We start from the raw sequence: 18214 nt of genomic DNA on the forward strand, positions 1-18214 counted from the left end.
GAGGCCCCAGGACACGGCCGAGGCCTTCCCCATTTGTCGCTGTCACGCTTTCCCCTCTGCCGGCCTCTGGGCTTCTGCCAAACGCTCGGCTGGCGGCGCACTCCCCTCGCAGGCTGGAGCTCTGCGGAAACAGCTGCTGGGGTCCTCATCAGGTGGTCCGCCTTCCCTTCCTCGGCAGGTCTGAGCATGGCCGAGGCTGCGCACCGTTCAGGGGCCCACGTCCGGCCCCCGACCTGCGTCGCAGACGCCCCTGTGGAGAGTCAGAGTCGTCCGTTAAACCGGGCCGAGGGGCAGAGCGGACGGGAGCAACATTCTCAACCACAACACGAGCCGTTGTCGAAGAAAAATAGCTGGGTCTCCGCCGCCCAGACGCCAAAGGCCTCCAAGACGATGCCGCCGCCGCCGCCGCCGCCGCCGCCGCCGCCGCCGCCGCCGCCGCCGCCGCCGCCGCCGCCGCCGCCGCCGCGCGCACACAGCCGCTGGAGCAGCTGGAAAAACTGCCACCGAAGCGGGAGAGACGGCCGCCGGCGCGCGGCCTTCTGGGACTTGTAGTTGGTCGCTCCGAGCGCGCGCACTTCCGCTGCCCACCGGAAGTGCCGCCATTGCCCGCGCTCTCAGGTGAGCCTGACCCCGGGGACCGAGCGCCGAGGCTCCACCGTACCCTAGAGGCCAGCTGAGCCCCAGAACATGGACACGTGTTTTCCCACCGGTACGTGAGCTTTGCACTCAACTTGAAGAGAACGTGCATGTTGTCTAGGTGAAGGAGAATTAGGGGTGGTCTTAGCAGAGCAAAAGTCATCAGCCATGGGGGCCTGTGATGGTTGTGTTTGGTGATGCCCCAGCTTGAGGGCTCTGTGTGAGAAAGGGCTGGACAGGTGAGCAGGGCCGGGGGTGTGGAGGGCAGGGATACAAAGTTGCCCTGTGCTGAGGGCTGGGGTGTGAATTTCACAGCCTCGCTACGTAGAAGCCTCGCGCGATGGAAGAAACTCAGCGCGAGGGGCAGTGCCGAGGGAGTGGAGAGTGAGGACGCTTGAGTTTCCCTTTCTAGTGAGGAGTCGGGGTGGAGGCTGCAGGGCAAGAGATGAGCAATCCGTGGTCACTCAGCTCTGTTGAGTTGAGGAGTCTGTTGATTAAAAAGTTAATCAGTAGCCGATCTAAGAAATGGAACATTTTATTCAAGCCAACCTGAGGATTATAACCCAGGAAGCAGTCTTTCAGAGACCTCTTAGGACTCTCCCACTCTAGAGGTCAAAGTACAGTTATATACAGTTTTGCGACAAAGGGCCATAGGTTACACAATGAGTTGAGAGTTTATATAATCCAGACTTGCAGTACAAAGCAAGTAGTGGGTCATTTGGACCCCTTACAGAGAAGGAAGGTTATCTCCTAATGAGGTCTGGTTCGTGCAGATGCGCAATACACACTAAAGCGGAGGGAGGAGGCCCAAATGGGCAGAGAAAAAGTTCGAGTTTTTTTTTGTCTTGCCATAAAAATCTGAATTTTACTTAATCAAGTTTTTGAGGGTATGGCTGGATGTGGCAGAGGGAATGGCAATGGCAGGGAGCTTGGGCATGAAGCTTGAGTCAGCACTTGAAACCCCACCCCCCAGAAACAGAGAAAAAGGAAACTGGAAAAGGAAGGAGAAAGCGAGACCTCCTCCCCAGTCCTGCAGCCAGAGGGACCCTTGCCAGACCAGCCCCCTTATGGGTCCAGCAGGAGAAACACAAGGGGAGTTTTATGTCCAAATATAATCTATATAATTAAACCTGCTGTGCTCCTACTGTGTGTCAGCACAGTGTTAAGCTCTGTAAACACAACTCATTTAATCCTCACAGCAGCATCACAAGGTGGGGGCTGCTCTTATCCTAGGTGTCTGCAGATGAGGCCCAGAGAGGGTAAAGAGGCCGGTGCAGGGTCCTGCAGAGGCAAGTGGTGGAGCTGGGACTTTCAAGCAGGCAGTCTGGCTGCAGAGGGGAGGAAAGTGTGTTCCCAGCCCTCGCCAAGGAAAGAGAGGCTCAGAGAGTGGACACAGGTAGGAGATTGCCTGTGGATGGGCAGGAATGTCAGAACAAGACGCATCATGCAGAGTCATGAGCAGCCTTCTGAGGTGTGGTGTATATCTGTGTGTGTGTGAGAGAGAGAGGGCACCGTGAGGAGGGGAGTGGGGAGTTAGCCCTTCCGTCTAGGGCTCTGCTGGGCTGAGCAGGTACATGGGGGTAAGGGCAGGGCACTGGGATGCAGGAGTTACCTTGACCAGAAGGAAAACCTCTCCCCTGAGAAGCTGAGGGGAGCACTGGAGGTGAGGGCTTAAGAGTTTGTGTGCCAGGAAGGTAGTCATTGATTGGCATGGGTTAAGAACAGATTTGTCAGCACAGGGAAGATAGATCTTGGTGAGAGGGGCTGAAAGAGGGAGGGAGAGCGCAGCCTTGCTGCTGCGGGGGGAATGGAGATGGAGTGAATGTAATGGCCCTGCTGTCTCCCACCACCAAGGACTCTGAAGTCCGCAGGGGCAGGCCAAGGGGCAGCTAGTGGTAGCATGCACGAATCACCCAAGGTGAGAGGCTGAGAGGTGCCTGTGATGGCCGATGCTGAGAAAGAGGGCAGAGCAGTGGGCCGGGCAGGCAGGTACCAATGGGGGTGCTGAGAACCAGGATGGCAGGGTGCCAGGGCTACGGGCTACTCAGCCTCTAGCCTTCTACCCCAGCCACTAGGCTGCGGGTAAGTTTTACTCAAGCGTTTTCTGCCTCAGTTTCCTCATCCACAGGATGGGGTCAATTCTGTTCATTTTCCCCGGCAATTCAAACATTTCTGTCTGTAGGGCACAGACAGGAGCATGCGGATAAATAACTATGTATATACTTCAGCTTGACTTTATATTTGAAATAATTTAAACTGTATGTTATATAAGTTATATTTTATATTCTAGTTTGTCTGCTTGGTCAGTCAAATTCTAAGATGTGTACTGAAGTTTTCCAAGTGGTTTTTCTCATATCTCCTTTATGTTACTCAGATTTTGCTTTACATCTGTGTCTGGTGTGAAATGAATAATAGAAATTACTATATCTTCCTCCAGGCTAACCTTTGTTTCTAAAACTGTATTTCTCTTACCGCGTTTCACACTAAAGTTTAGGCTACATCCTTTTTTATTATCAGCATCCTTATCCTTAAAACTTGTTCTGTCTCTTCGATGGTGGGGTTTCTGCACCAGAGACTCGATAACTGGGGCTGTCATTACCTACGGCCAGGCTGCTTTCCATCTGTAAGAGATTCCCATACCAGCCATGCTTATCACCACACCCCAGCCTGCATGTTTCTGGTGAGGTCAGGCAGCTTCCTGGGTGTTTGGGTGTTTATTCCCTTGTTTGTGACTTGGCCATTCAGGGCCCTTCACTTTTATCTATTGGTGACTTTTAAAAAGAAAGTCATGAGTTAGAGAATGCTTTTCTAGGAATTTTTTTAGTCTCAGCTCACCCGTTTCTCAGAACAGATTGCAAAGAAATGAAAGCAATAAATTAAAAAGTCTGTCAGCAGAAAAGCTTCTGGCCTCCAGAACTGTTGGGGAAGACATTTCTTTTGTTTGAAGCTGCCGTGCGGGTGGCATTTCGTTACAGCAGCCAAGGCCAGCAGCTTGGTCCTCCCTGGCAACCCTGGTAGGCATGTTCAGCAAGCTGTGGGAAGCTGGGGTCCTGAGGCTCTGGTCTCAGACTGAGGCCTTGACTCTGGTGCAGCCCAGCCTGGAACGGGCCTCCTCCTCTGAGGCTGTAGGGGCCAGACCCCAGCCTCTGCCAGCTTCCTGAGTGTCCCTGAGGCCCATAGCTGGAGGACCCAACCCCCAGCACCACTTTGCTTCCTGATGACCCCTGAAGGTTTCAGTGCTGCTCATTTTCCTTGCTGTGTTCTCTCTGTGTCTTATCTGTGGCTGGAACAGAGCGGGCACCCTGGTGTGTGGACTTCACCAGAAGCCCCGAGTCTCCTTGGAATGGCCCCTGATTGGTGTGGAATCCGGGGCCTGAGGAGTCAGTGGAGTGGCCAGGGTGCTTGTCAGATGATGGCTGGAGGTGGCCCATGTGGGGTCAGGGAACCGAGAGAGGCTCGTGTGACTGAAATGCTCGGTGAGCATCTGTGAGATAATAGAAAACGTGTTTTGGTCTCTGCCCGGGTTTCTGGCACAGCGCTCCTAAAACCCTTGTAAATTCCCAAGTGACAAGAGCACCAGGAGCCTCTCTTGTTCTAATGAGGCAGCTCTGGCTGGGCTCCTGGGTGGGGGCGAGTCACCAGAAAGACTGGAGAGCACAGAGGGACAGGAAATAGAGCTAATATTTGATCACCCTACATGAGGAAGCTTCCATAAAAATCCCGACAGTGTGGGGTTTGGAGCGCTTCCAGGCTGGTGAACACTTCCAGGTACCCAGAGGATGACAACTCCAACTCTGCCCCGGCTGCTCATCTGTATCCTTTATCACATCCTTTAAGAAACTGGTAGATGTGAGTGTTTCCCTGAGTTCTGTGAGCTGCTCTAGCATGTAATCTAATCCAAGGCTGAGGGAGTCATGAGAACCTCTCATTTATAGCCTAGAAGTTGTGGATCATCTGGGGACCTACTCCTTTCAATCAGAGTTGGGGGTTAGTCTCGTGGGACTGAGCCTTAACCTCCAGGTAGATAGTGTCAGAATTGAACTAAATTATAGTACACCCGCTGATGTCACAGAATTGCTTGGTGTGGGCAAGAAAACCACACATAAGGGTCAGAAGTGCTGTGAGTGTGGTGGTGTGAGGGTGGGAAAGATTGGGTTTTTCCCAGCTCAGTGTCTGAACCAGCTCTCCACGGGGGAATTTTAATCTGCATAGGAACTTCCAGGGTCTGTGGAGGACTCTGGAATTGAACCCGAGGGCAGTGGGACGCTGCCACTTAAAGTGATGTGGGAAAGCTGCATCCGACAGGGTTCCCTGTGCTTCCTGGGAGCAAGTGGGAAGCCAGGAGGCAGGACCCATTTGGATCTGCTGGGTAACCGAGGCAGGAGGCAGTAGCTGGGCTGGGCGTTGGGGCCCAGGGGTGTGGAGAGGCATGTGATGTGTGGAAGGAAGAGACCCTGGTCTTTGTGACCGACTGTGTGTGACTGGTGAGTGTGAAGGAGGGCCCAGATGGACTTTCAGTGTCCCAGCTCGGCCTTAGAATTCTCAGTACACATATAAGGACCAGGGGTTAAAACAAACATTGTGGTGGAGAAGCACGGCTGTGCGTGGTCTGCAGCACCCAGGGTCCCCAACTTCTACTTTTGTCCTCACCTCTCCTTCTCTGTCCCCACCCCTCCCTCCTCCCCTCCCCCCATAAAGATCACTGTGATGACATCGGGCACACCCAGAAAATCCAGGATACATGCCTCATCTCAGGATCCTGAACCAAACCACGTTTCCAGAGGCCCTTTTGCTGTGCAAGGTAATGGACTCACTGGTTCTGCCATTAGCACATCTTCTGGGGGCCGTTATTCAGCCAGCCACAGCCATGGTCAGGAAATCTGCAGAACCACGATCAGTGTGCCCAGGTAGGGGTCGGTCGAGACAGGTGGCCTGCACCGTGGGCGGAAGAAAGGGTGGAAGGGACGTGGACACAGGGGTGGTGACATCCTGGTGGGTGAGGGGCATGGATCCTGAGAGTTTGCTGTCACTTCTGTCCCAGGTGGGCTCTAAGTTCTCTGTTTTATCCAGGAAGGGAAGTTGGTGACAATAAAGAGGGCCATAGATTTTCTGCAGGTCTGCTGATCTGTGAGGTCAGCCCCAGGCTGAAGAGTCCTGGTGCCCCCATGACGAGGCCTTGCCCTTTGGCTCCCTCTCCTTGAGCAGCAGGTTTGAGGCCGGCTCATTCTCCGTGGGGGCTGTCCTTTGCGCCGGGAGGCGTTTGGGACTACCTCACACTTCTGCCCACTAGACGGGAGCTGGCAGCTTCCCCATCCACACGTCCCTCTGCTTGTCATGACAACCACATGTGTCTCCAGACGTCGCCAGCCATCCCCTGAGGGCAAAACTGCCCCCGTGGAAGACCACTGCCCCGTGGAAATGGCCAGCTTTCTCACGCTTCCCAGGGATGGTTCTCTTCATGGCTGCCTCTTTTGACTGAACCTGACACTCACTGTGTTGGGGGGGGTCCTTCCCCAAGGAAACCAAGACATTTTATTCAGTAGGACATCCCCTGTGGCTCAGAGGGGGCCTCCCCGCAGCTGGTCAAGGAACACACCTTGGGGATGTGCGGGGCTTGGACAGCCCAGGCCTAGGGAGTCCACCCTTGTGTTCTCACTGTGCTAGTGCTGTGCTTTGGACCGTATGGCCTTGCTAACGTTGTCGTGGGTGGATGGAGTGTTTACCTCTTTTGGGGTATGGGGTTGTGTGTTCTTTTAAGCTCAATGCTGGGGGTCAGGGAGACTTGTGCTCACACTTGTGAGTTGAACGTCTTGTCTAGGACTTCTGTTCTGCCTTAAGTGGTTTCCAGTGAGATGTGAACAGGTCTTCCCCCAGACTTCTTATCTGACAGCAACTCCAGTCATTCTGGCCTTCAGTTTCCTGTATATTAATTGCTGCCTCATCTGGCCCAGCCTCAGCACCAGCGTCAGACCCAGCCCTGCGTTGTGAAGGAGCATCTTGTGTTCTAGCATTGAATTTGCAGCTCAGTCTCCTCACTCTTTTTCTAGTTCTCGGAGGACTTGAGTGCTTGTCTCACCTGACGCATATTAAATTTGTGTGAAAAGAGAAATTGGGGCCCACCCTGAAGATCATGTGCAGAAGGAGAGTGTCTGCAGAATTAAGCCGGGGGAGGGAGTCCTCAGACCCCAGTTTGTTTGGGCAGCAGTAGAGTTAGCAAAAGAGATCATCTCGGGAGCCAGAGAGCTGGTGGGAGCTGCGCCTGAGGGTTTCGTGGTTCCAGCAGCTGCAGGCGTTGAGGCCTGGTCCTGGCCATGGGCACTGTGTTCCTGACAGGGCAGCCCTGCAACCATGCACTCCAGTGAGCTCAAGACCGGAGAGAAACCCCAGCACCTGGAGAGCCACCAAGAGGAGGTGACACTGCTGGAAGCACTTACCCAGGTGATTAAAGGCAAAGGTGAGACTCGCCAGAAACGCGAGGCACAGAGAGAGCACGAGTCCCTGGTGTGCAACTCGATTCTTGACTCTCCAGGGAAACGGGTTTTATAGTGAAATCAGGGCGAGGAAAATGCCAGCTTCCGAGCCCAAGAGGAGGGTGAGTGTCTGCCTCCCAGAAGGAAGGAGTAAGAGTGAGGGGTTTCTCTGGGTCCCCAGCCCAGAGGGCCCTTGCCAAGGGTTCATGGTTCTCTGCAAACCGGGAATTACCATGAAATGAAAGACACCTTCTGGTGAGTGGAGACGCAGGGTGCATTTCTAGAATGGTGGATCACCTTGGGTGAGCTGTGACTGGAGAGGTCGGGGGTGCGTGCATGCACAGCGTGGATGTGCTTTTGGTACTGGTGGGGTGAGCAGGAGTCAGACATGGGGAAGGGTTTGGGGTGGATCCCAGAGGATTTTTGCCTGGCTGACTTCATGGGATGGTCACATGACTACAGCCAGGCTCTGGGGTGAGCAGAGTTTGGGCGCAGTGACAGCGTGGAATAAAGCAGGGGATAACAGGCTTGGCACCCAGGAAGTGGGGCAGCATCCGGTCGCTCCAGAAGGATGAGACCCCCCTCTCAGACTGCCCTTGGATGTCCTCTTGGGGACTCCATCCCCTCTTTTTTCCCAATCTCCCCCTCTGTTTTTAGAAACCAGCAAATGTTTCATTGGGGTATTTTTTAATTGTACAATTAGTTGTTTTGATGCTGCCTCCCCCTACCCATTTCGTATCTTGAGATGACAAGAAAAATCAGCGCTTCCTTTATTTAAGGGGAGTGTTGAGGGACGGCTTTGTATCTGTGGGCTAATGGTTCAGACACCCCAGCACGTGCCTCAAGGCATTTACCTGGGCCCAGCCCCAGGCAGATGGGCCCTTTCCACCCCTGGACAGCTGACGTGGCTGCCTCAGCTGACCTCAGAACCTTGAGCAGGGAGGCCACGTGTGCAGAGCCCTGCTCCCTGCCCCTCACCTTCAAGGGAATGGTCCTCAGCTGGCACTGGCTACACTCTCTTGGGGATGGAGGTGCACTCGGGAACTGGGGGGGCTGAGGTAGGGCTGAACCCCTAATTGTTCTCCTAACTGCAGGCCTGCCTTCTGAGAACCTCTGCCCTCTTCACAACCACTTCTCCAGGTATGAGGAAATGGAGCTGCGTTCTCAACAGATCCCAACCCATGTGAGTCAGGGGCCTTTGCTCTCTTTGCCTCAGTCTCCTCGACTGTGTAATGGGTCCAGGAGTAACACCCACCTCCTCAGGCCAGCACGCATGAGGGCTCTGTAATGCTGCCCCAGGGCCTTGGGGTGAAGTCTGCAGGCTCCTGCAGATAAAGCGCCTTACCTGCGTGTACGAGCCAGGAGCTCCTAGGAGCAGACCCAGCACATGCCTGCTTCCCCAGATGTTCGGTTTGTGGTGGTTGCTCAGCTGACCTTTGAGTACAGGCAGAGCTGAACCTGCATAAACAAGCAGCCACTCTGGACCCACTGACCTTGGCTGAGGCCACTCAAGAGGGCAGCTGTGTGTGTCCCATAAAGTGCTGGGGTCGCCCTGAGACCACTCAGTGCCGTGCACAGTGGGTGAGGGCAGGTCCCCGACCTAATTCAGGGTTCCAGTGCCACACGTGTTGTCTGTGCTTCCTGGGTGCCCGGGGTCAGGTCCACTCACGTCCTGTGAGACTCCCAGGAGTGGGGCGATAGGCGGGAGGCTGTGTTCACAGTCGGATCAGGGCAGCTCGGGCCAGAGAAGTTCAGGAATACATCCAAGTGTCCAGTTAGCAAGTCGTGACGCTAGATGCCCACTTGGCCTGGCGCCTGAGACTAGGGCATGAGGCCTCACCTGCTGGCCCCCCTTGCGAGCACGCTGACCAGCCCTCTCTGAAAGGGGCCCGGTGGGAACTGTTTAGGCCTGCAGGCCTCATGCGGCTTCTGCCTCCTGTTCTTGTCTCACGTGGCCCTTTAAAAACGTAAAATCCATTCTCAGCTGTGCGTCCGCTTTGGCTGCTGTAGCAGAACAGCACCAGCTGGGGGCTTGGACAGCAGGTGTCTGTTTTCTCGCAGTTCTGGAGGCTGGGAGCCTGAGACCATGGCACCAGCAGGCTCGGCTTCTGGTCGGGACTCCCCTGGCTTCCAGATGGCGCTTTCTCTGTGTCCTCGCACGGAGGGGAGAGGCTCTGGTGCTTCCTCCTCCTCCTGTGTGGGCACCAGTCCCATCACAGGGTGTGACCTGTGACCTCCATGACCTTAGCTACTTCTGCAGAGGCCCTGTCTCCAGACAAGTCACTGGGGGGTGACTTCAACGTGTGGATTGGGGGAAAACAGCTCACAGCAGCAGCCTTGTAGAAACACACCACAGCCCTGCCACAGTGTGCTGATCCCTGATCTAGGGCATCCTCTCTGACTGGCTTCCAATCTGTGATTTTATAGGGAAGCTGGAGTGGGATCTCCAAGAGGGTCCCCATTGGTTCCCAAAACTGAAAGTCAGGAAAACTGGTGTGACCAGCGGTAGATGAGATACTCAAGAGAGAGAGAAATGAGAATGCCATGGGCCTGGGCCTGGGCCTGATCTGAACGCGACCCAAAGGTGGGAACCCTTTGGGTGCCCTGGAGGGTCTTCACACGCCGTCTCCCTCCCCTCTGCCGTCCTGTCCCCTTGCCCTCCCTGTTGGGAAAGCAGGGCCTCACAGTAACACCGGTGATGTTTTGGCCACCTGTGAGCTTCAAGGATGTGGCTGTCACCTTCACATGGGAGGAGTGGGGACAGCTGGACCCAGCCCAGAGGACGCTGTACCGTGACGTGACTCTGGAGACCTGCAGCCACCTTGTTTCCCTGGGTAAGGCGGGTGCTGCCCACTGCAGGACCCAGTGCCGTGGCTCACCTCCAGGGCGTGCCAGGAAGTGGGGCCCTTTGAGACGTGCTCATCCCACCCCGCCCACCCTGGCAGGTTGGTGGCTGGTGGTTCCGGGAGTGGGGAGTTTCCTCAGGAGTGTGTCCTCCTAGTCCATGCACATCTGACCCTGGGGCGAGGGCTCGGCCCATCCCCAAGCAGGACACGAAGCCCTCTGTTTCTTCCCCACTGCCAGGGCTTCTGCTCTCCAAACCAGACGTGATCTGCCGCCTGGAGCAAGGAGAAGACCCATGGAGGGTGCAGCGAGGACCTCCCCGAGGTGAGAGAGGCGGGCAGCCCAGCGGTGAACACAGGCAGAGAGCGGTCCATGGAGGCCCCAGGTTCCAGGGCAGCGAGGCCCTTCTTGGGGAGTTTCCTTGGGTGTTCTCTGTCCAGCAGAGTGGCCCTGTTCTCATCCATGCCAGCCTGTCTCCGGGCCCAGCCCACATGGAATGCTTGTTGTTGTGGTCAGGACACATCTCACACGTGGGTCCCCTTCCATCCCCATCCCTTCTGGTCTCACCCCTCGGGACCTCACCCCCCTCTCTCCCAGCCTGTCATCCTGACTGCCCCTAGGGTGGCAGCTCCCCAGGCCTCCCCTCCAGCCTGGTCTATGCTCTGCAATGTTGGACATTCCCACGATGTCAGGGTGACTCCAGTGTGTGGGAGACCTTGTGCATCCACACCTACCAGAAGGGTCCCCACTGAGTCCCGTTCCTGGGCCTGCTTCCCTGCGTCTCCTTATCCCATAGGCCACCCCTACCCAGGTGTCAGCCTCACTGGAATTCTTTTTTCTTTTTCTTTCTCCTTTTTTCTGCTGATGACTCGAGACACAGTCCACATACCCTGCAGTCCACCCACTAAAAGTATGCAGCCAGTGTGGCCATCACCACAGTCAATTTTAGAACATGCTCATCACCCTGACTAACTGGACTGCTTCTGACTTTTTGATGTCTTGTTTTCATACAGAGCAGTTTCATGTCTACAGAGAGCACAGAATTCCTGCACAGCACACCCCAGTTTCTCCTGTTGTTAATGGCTTACATTCTGTGGTACATGTGTTACAGCTGATGAGCCTGCAAGGATAGATGATTATCATCAGAGACCAACAGCTTACACGAGGCTCATTCTGTGGATTTGGACACATGAATGACATTATGTATCCACCATTTCAGTATCACACAGAATAGTTCCGCTGCCCTAAAGCTCCTCTGTCCTTCCCTGTCCATCTCTCCCTCCATGGTAACTCCTGGCACCACTGGTTATTCTACTGTCTCTGTGGTTTTACCTTTTTCACAGCGTCCTGTAGCTGGAATCATGCAGTTTGTGGCATTTCTGACCGGCTGCCTTCACTTAGCGATAAGCTACACGTCCGTCCTTCACACCAACTTCTGACGTCCCCCCAGCCTGGAGGGGTGAATTTATGCTGTGTGTTCCTGCTCCTTCTTACCCTGTAACTCTTGCCTGCAGTCTCGGTTACTTCTTCCTCTGGTCTCGCCTACTTTTACTCACCCTTGGTCCTCAGATGACATCATTCTGAAGTCAGTTTACTGCTCTGTCCTTCTGCTTATCTGTACAGATGTCACTTTCTGGCCGACCTGCACCATCTGTCTTCCTCACTTCATGATCCTGACACAGATGCTGCTGTAGAATGTTTAACCTCCTTTTTCCCAGTTTCCAACAGCCCAGCACAACTTGGACATGTCTCAGCCACCCAAGGATTTCTTTCCTTTCCTCCCCCTCATCCCCAAATAGCCTTTCTCTCCCCATCATGGGCTGTTGTTTCATTTGAGACGTTCTCGACATTAAGGGTTCTAGGGCAACACCCCAAAGGAGCACAGCAGAGTCTTAGGAGGGAGGCCAGTGTTGGTTGTGGGGGCTGGGCATCAATGAAGACCTTCCCCACGAGGGAAGGAAGGTCTTTGACATGAGGGAAGCGTCCTCCAGGAAGTCAAGGGGCTGCCAGAAGGTTTAGTTCCTACTTTACCAAGTGGAGGATCCTGTCTCCTTGGCAGGCATGGAGAGGGTCACATGGAAACCTGATATTTATCGATGGGGGTGGCCACATGACTGAAAAGGACAGAGTGACAGGTGACTGGAGATCTCAAAGAACCCAGGCGAGGGTCCTGAGCTGGGAACCTGTGGCACTCAGTGGTGGAGGCCCAGTGTCTTCACCAGACACGGGAATCCCCTTTAGGACAATGACAAATGTGGCGATGTCAACAGCACTGTGTACAGACAGTGCACCCTGTGCCAGGCGCTGCTTGAGGCTCACATACCGATTTGTTTACATGTTGAAGCAACCTTTGTAAGCTATGCGTTCTTACTCCTGGCTGACCACGAGGGAAGGGAGCCTCAGAAGTCGCCAATCAGTGGCATCCATTTGTGGTCCTCTCTGGCCAAACACACTGCTTTGGGGACCACCACACTTTTGGGGGAGTCTGGCATCCATTCTGGAGTTAAAGAGACTTTCTCTGTGGGCAGCCTGATCAATGGTAGAAATGGTGCTTTAAGAATATAAGACAAGGACCTACTGTAAAGCACAGGGAACTATGTTCAGTATCTTAACAATAACCTGCAGTGGAAAAGAATCTGAAAAAGAATATATATGCACATGCATAACTGAATCACTTTGCTGTACACCTGAAACTAACACAACATTGTAAATCAACTATACTTCAATAAAAAAAAATTAAGTCAGCATTGGTATTTGGGGTCCCATTTCAAGATCCAGCACGAGGAAGTAGATAGACTGAGACTGTGGATCGCAAGGTTGAGGACCAAGTTAGGACCCTGTTTCCTGTGACTGCCATAACAGATTACCAGCTGATGGCCTAAAACAACGCAGATTGATTCTCCAGCAGTTCTGGAGGCTGGAAACCCAAAATCAGTCCCACTAGGCTGAAATCAAGTTGTCAGCAGGGCCGTGCTCCCTCTGGAGGCTTCAGTAGAAACCTGTCCTTGTCTCCTCCAGCTCCTGGTGGCTGTGGTGTTCTTGGCCTGTGCCATCTCACTTCAGTCTTCAAGGCCAACATCCTCAAATCTCTTTGTGTTCAGATTGCCTTCTCTGTGTATATCAAATCTCTGTTTCTCTCTTATAAGGACATTTGTGATAACATTTGGGGCCCACCCAGATCATCTCCCCATCTCAAATCTGTAACACACCTTTTCCCAAATAAGGTACCATGTTGATGGGTCCCAACAAAGTGGGTGTAGGTATCTGTTGTGATCGAGGGCTGTTCAGACCCAATTTTTTTTTATTGACTAATTATTTTTGTTTGTGTAACAATTAACATACAGTATTTGGTATGTTCTAATTTCTATTCTAAGTACTTTATGAATATTAATTTAACCTTCACAGAGACGTATATAGATAAAGTAGATACCATTATTTACATCTTACAGATGTGGTCAAGGTCACATGGTAAGTTCAAGATTTGAAAGTAAACATATTCTCCCTGAAGTCTTTGCTTTTAATCTCTGTGCCATACTGCTTCCCAACTCAATAGCTGAACAAGACCCCAGTCCCAAGTCTTTTTGTGGATTTCTCCTTTGATCTTTACCCTTCCCTACTTACTTTGCTCTTCTGCTCCCTCTGGGCATAGTCCTGAGTTGTCTCTTCTTTGTCTTTGCTTGTTTTTTGTACTTTACCACTGGTTTCCTATTTGCCGATCCAGCCTGCCTTTCACGTCCTGTGTGAAATTACAGTCCACGGATGAGACACAAACCCAGAGATACCACTCATAGTCGGTGGTCTCCTTCAGCCCACCCATCCCTTCCAGTGTACCTCCAATAACTCAGGCGTTTTGGATTTCTTTCAGACTGGAAGATTACACTTGAAAAGAAAGAGGGTGTTGCTGTGGAAGAATGCTCCCACCACATGGAAGTGAAACACTGTGTGCAGACAGAGGGCCCCTGGCTGGTGTCATTTGGAGCTGTGCAGCAGTGGAGGGACCAGCCAGGGCAGCACCAGGAGGACTCCCTGGATCAAGTGCTCACCTCAGAAAGACTGTTTGCTCAAAGAGGGCGTTGTAAGCATGACCTCAGGGGAAGTTGTCTGAGTTTAAGCCTTCTACCTCCTACATTGCCCACAGGAACACATTTCCATAAGCTCAACTCACATGTGAAACAGAACTCGGTTTTCATGAATCATCAGAAAGACTGGGCTGATCTGAAGTCCTGTGAAGATGATCAGAGGGCTAGAACCTTCTTTCAGAGCATTTACTTAAATAAACTTGCAAATGCTGAAACAGGAAATAAAAAACCTTATGAACATACTGTCAGTAGTGACTTGTTCGACTATGGTACCTCCTTGTGTTTTCTTAATAGAATTTTTTCAGCAGAGAACGTGATTGATGGTAAGGACTGTGGAAACAATGTTAATCATAGCATGTCTCTAAATGGACGCAAGTCAGTGCCATTTGGAGAAAGTCAGAATGAGTGTGACAAGTGTCTTGCACAAGCTAAAATAAGAGATCCTGGAGAGGCGCCATTCAGATGCAAGGAGGACTGTGATGCCTTCCACATGGCCTCGTCTTTCACTGGCTGTGACAGCATCCAGACCGGAAAGAAGCCATATGCATGTAATCAGTGTGGAAAGACTTTCCGCTGTTGCTCTAAGCTTGTTGTACACCAGAGAACACATACTGGTGAAAAGCCCTATGAATGTTCTCAGTGTGGCAAGTCTTTCAGCCAGAGCTATGACCTTATCATACACCAGAGAACTCACACTGGCGAAAAGCCCTATGAGTGTAGCCAGTGTGGGAGATCCTTCACCCAGAGTTCCAAACTTCTTAGGCATCAGCGAACTCACACTGGAGAAAAACCATATAAGTGTCATGACTGTGGAAAGTCTTTCAGGTGGAACTCTAACCTTATTGTACATCAAAGAATTCATACCGGAGAGAAGCCTTATGAGTGTGCTCACTGTGGAAGGTCCTTCAGCCAGAGCTCTGACTTTGTCGCACATAAAAGGACTCACACTGGGGAGAAACCCTATGAATGTAACCAGTGTGGGAAATCCTTCATTCGAAGCACTCAGCTTATTAGGCATTTGCGAATTCACACTGGGGAGAAGCCGTATAAATGCAGTCAGTGTGATAAAGCCTTCACTGGGAGCTCTCACCTAATTGAACATCAGAGAACTCATACTGGAGAAAAACCTTTCGAATGTAATCAGTGTGGGAAAGGCTTCACTGGGAGCTCTCACCTGCTTTCACATCGGAGAATTCATTCTGGAGAGAAACCGTATGAGTGTCACAACTGTGGGAAAGCTTTTCGGCAGCGATCCCAGCTTGTTGTGCATGAGCGAACACACACTGGAGAGAAACCTTATGAATGCAGTCATTGTGGGAAGGCTTTCACCCAGAGGTCTCCCCTCACTGTGCATCAGAGAACGCATGTTGGAGAGAAGCCCTATCGGTGTAACGTGTGTGTTAAAGCCTTCAGCCAGAGGTCACGCCTTATTGAACACCAGAGAACACATACTGGAGAGAAGCCCTATGAATGCATTGACTGTGGGAAAGCCTTCGGTGATCGATCGACTCTTACAAAACACGAGAGGACACACACTGGAGAAAAACCCTATGAATGTGATCATTGTGACAAGGCCTTCAGCCAGCGGTGCCAACTTACTCGGCATCAGAGAATTCATACTGGAGAGAAGCCATATGAATGTAATGAATGTGGGAAGGCTTTCAGTTACAGTACATCCCTTATTCAACATGAGAAGACCCATGGAAGATAAGCCCTGTAGATAATCAGGATGGAAAAGGTCACTGCCAAACTTTCTTTACTAGATATCTGATGACCAAGGTACAACTCAGTGTACTGTAATGACCACATGCATCAGAATTGCTTGGAGTGTGTGTGGAAACTGCACGTTGCCAAGCTTACACTGGCCTTCCTTAATCAGGATCTCAAGCATTAAAACCCAGGAGCCTACAGTTTCCAAAAGCAGCGTGAGTGATTTGTATGCACAGTAAAATTTATTCACTTCTGCATTTAGGTAAGAAGCTATGAACATGACCATTGATGAAACACATCCAGTCAGAGCTCTTAGCAGGAGTTAGAAAATTCAGAATGGAGCTGTACCCACCAGATAATCTTTCTAGTGCAGCTAGTCACCCAAACTCAATCAGATATTGTCCCTGTAACACATTCCTGGGAATGGTGGGGGACTGAAAGGTATTCTTGATACAGAGCCCTAAACACTCAACCTAAGGAGACACCAGTGCAGGAGGAAGTTGGTGTTGAGAGGTGAAATTTGAAGCCAGTCATATTCAATGTGAACCAGCAATTAAAAACACAAATTGAAGGAAGGGTAAGGATGGGAAGTCTTCTAAAATGGTTTTATTGAAATTGAAAGACTGAATTTTTCAGGGACTCTGCTGTGCTCTAACTCAACGTTGTTGCTCAGTTGGGTTGGCTGGAAGCAGAACTGGGTCCATAGCAGTAAGAAAACTTATCAAGTGAAGTGAAAACAGGACCCAGAATAGTATATACACAAAATGTTCCAACACATAAACACGTACACAGGTGGTAGTTGAGGTCCGCTCAGCAGCATGTTCAATAAAAGGCCGAAGTGTAAGTAACAGCTGTGGAGCAGGTGGGGGTGCATCGCGTGGAGACACAGAGCAAGAAGGCTGAAGCCGGGAACTTGCAGAGAGAGGACTGCGGCATGGAGGTCGCGGCCCCCTGGCAGAGCTGCGGACCTACCGGCAGGGCAGGGAAGCAGGGTTAATTGAAGGTCTTTCCATGAAATTCCAAAGTTGCCCCTTCTTTTCTTGCATTAAGTATCTGGCTGTGGGTAAGCAAAAAACAAAGTAGGGAAGAAATTATGTGCTTTAAAAAAAAAAAATCTGAGGGTCTAGGGAATATGGTGTTTTATGCTCCAGGAAAGGGGCTGTCTTATTTGGGCATTTCAAGGACCTTCGTCTAACACCCAGTTCTTGCCCTTTTCATCGTAAAGCAAAGTATGCCATTAAACCTGTCTCCCCATCTGTGGAGCTTCCCGTCTGCTTTCTCATAGGATCTTCGGTATGGATGGGAGCCAAGGAGTGAAAGATGAAGAAAGCCTCCAACATGAAAGAAAAAATGTCTAAGATAAAACAAACAAACAAAAAAACCCCAAAGAGAATGAATGTTCAGAGGAATCAAATATTTTAAATATTTTATTCTAGGAGTCTTTCAAGAAATAATTGCTAATGAAAAATAAACCCAAGATGGTCTTTTAAAAGAAAAATTATGGGAAGAATAGACTTTATGAAATTAAAAGTAAGACTGTTGGGAAAAGGGAGGGAGGGAGGGACGGAAGGATGAAGGAAGGGAGGAAGGAAGGAAGGAAAAAGAAAAAGGGAGACTTCTTCTCCAGAGCTGAAAGATCTTCAGAGCATGCCCAGTATTTTCCAGGATTAATAAGATCCATGCAGCATGAGAAATTGAGAACAGCACACACACACAAAAAAGATCAAAAGACACTTCTGGAAAGAATAATTTTGAAACCAAGAAAGGAATATTTCTTCTAACTAAAAAAAAAAAAAAAAAAAACTTAGAGACTTCAAAGTAAACAAATAGAGGAAATGTACAGCTTGTACAAGACAACTGTAGTCCAAAATGAAGCACACTTTAGAAAGAAGTCCTCCTTTGACCCTGATGCTTATAATTCTCCCTGGAAGAAGCAGAGGACTCATGAAGTTGGAATAAAAGAGGGGGGAATACAATCATCCTGTTTTTATTGACCTTTCACTGAAACTGTGTTTTCATAGCTGTGATATAACATTAAATACTAGGTTGTTTGTTTTTTTTTTAACTTTAGGAAGAACCTCAGAGCAGTGACACGAGGTTTCATAATGGCAGTGTAGTGGAGCAGCATTGTCCCCAGTCTTGTCCCAACAGTGACAGCTCAGTCTGCTGTAAAGTAGAGGAGAGGTGAAGAGTATCCCTGTGTCCTCATCTTAGGAAGTGCACTTTCAAATATAACACGTTAGGTCACTTAGGAGACCAAAATTCAAGCTCAAAACAGTAATATGACAAAAATCGGAAACAAATGGAGGAGCAGCAATGTGAGTCAAATCTAAATGCCTTATCAGAGCAGGAAGTCAGTAAAGTCTATGGACCATGAAAGATCAGACTTACCAGGGTGGCCTCAGGAAGAGCTGGAATAGAATTGGTTAAAAGTGGTTGGCAGGGTCTGTGACTGTGGGTAAGGTGGGGCTCTCT

The 18214-nt window shown here is 51.0% G+C and overlaps 1 protein-coding gene across 1 annotated transcript; it reads left to right on the forward strand.

Moving 5' to 3' along the window:
- The first annotated feature begins 596 nt into the window (after positions 1 to 596).
- On the forward strand, positions 597 to 16993 carry ZNF544 (zinc finger protein 544). The gene is made up of 7 exons (XM_010989229.3): positions 597 to 709; positions 5335 to 5437; positions 6970 to 7090; positions 8201 to 8289; positions 9784 to 9940; positions 10191 to 10274; positions 13816 to 16993. Exons 2-7 carry the CDS (start codon positions 5378 to 5380, stop codon positions 15738 to 15740), a joined length of 2436 nt encoding a protein of 811 aa, XP_010987531.3. The 5' UTR covers positions 597 to 709; positions 5335 to 5377; the 3' UTR covers positions 15741 to 16993.
- The last annotated feature ends 1221 nt before the right edge of the window (positions 16994 to 18214 follow it).

This window comes from Camelus dromedarius, chromosome 9 (assembly GCF_036321535.1).
Source record: "Camelus dromedarius isolate mCamDro1 chromosome 9, mCamDro1.pat, whole genome shotgun sequence".
NCBI classification, from domain to species: domain Eukaryota; kingdom Metazoa; phylum Chordata; class Mammalia; order Artiodactyla; family Camelidae; genus Camelus; species Camelus dromedarius.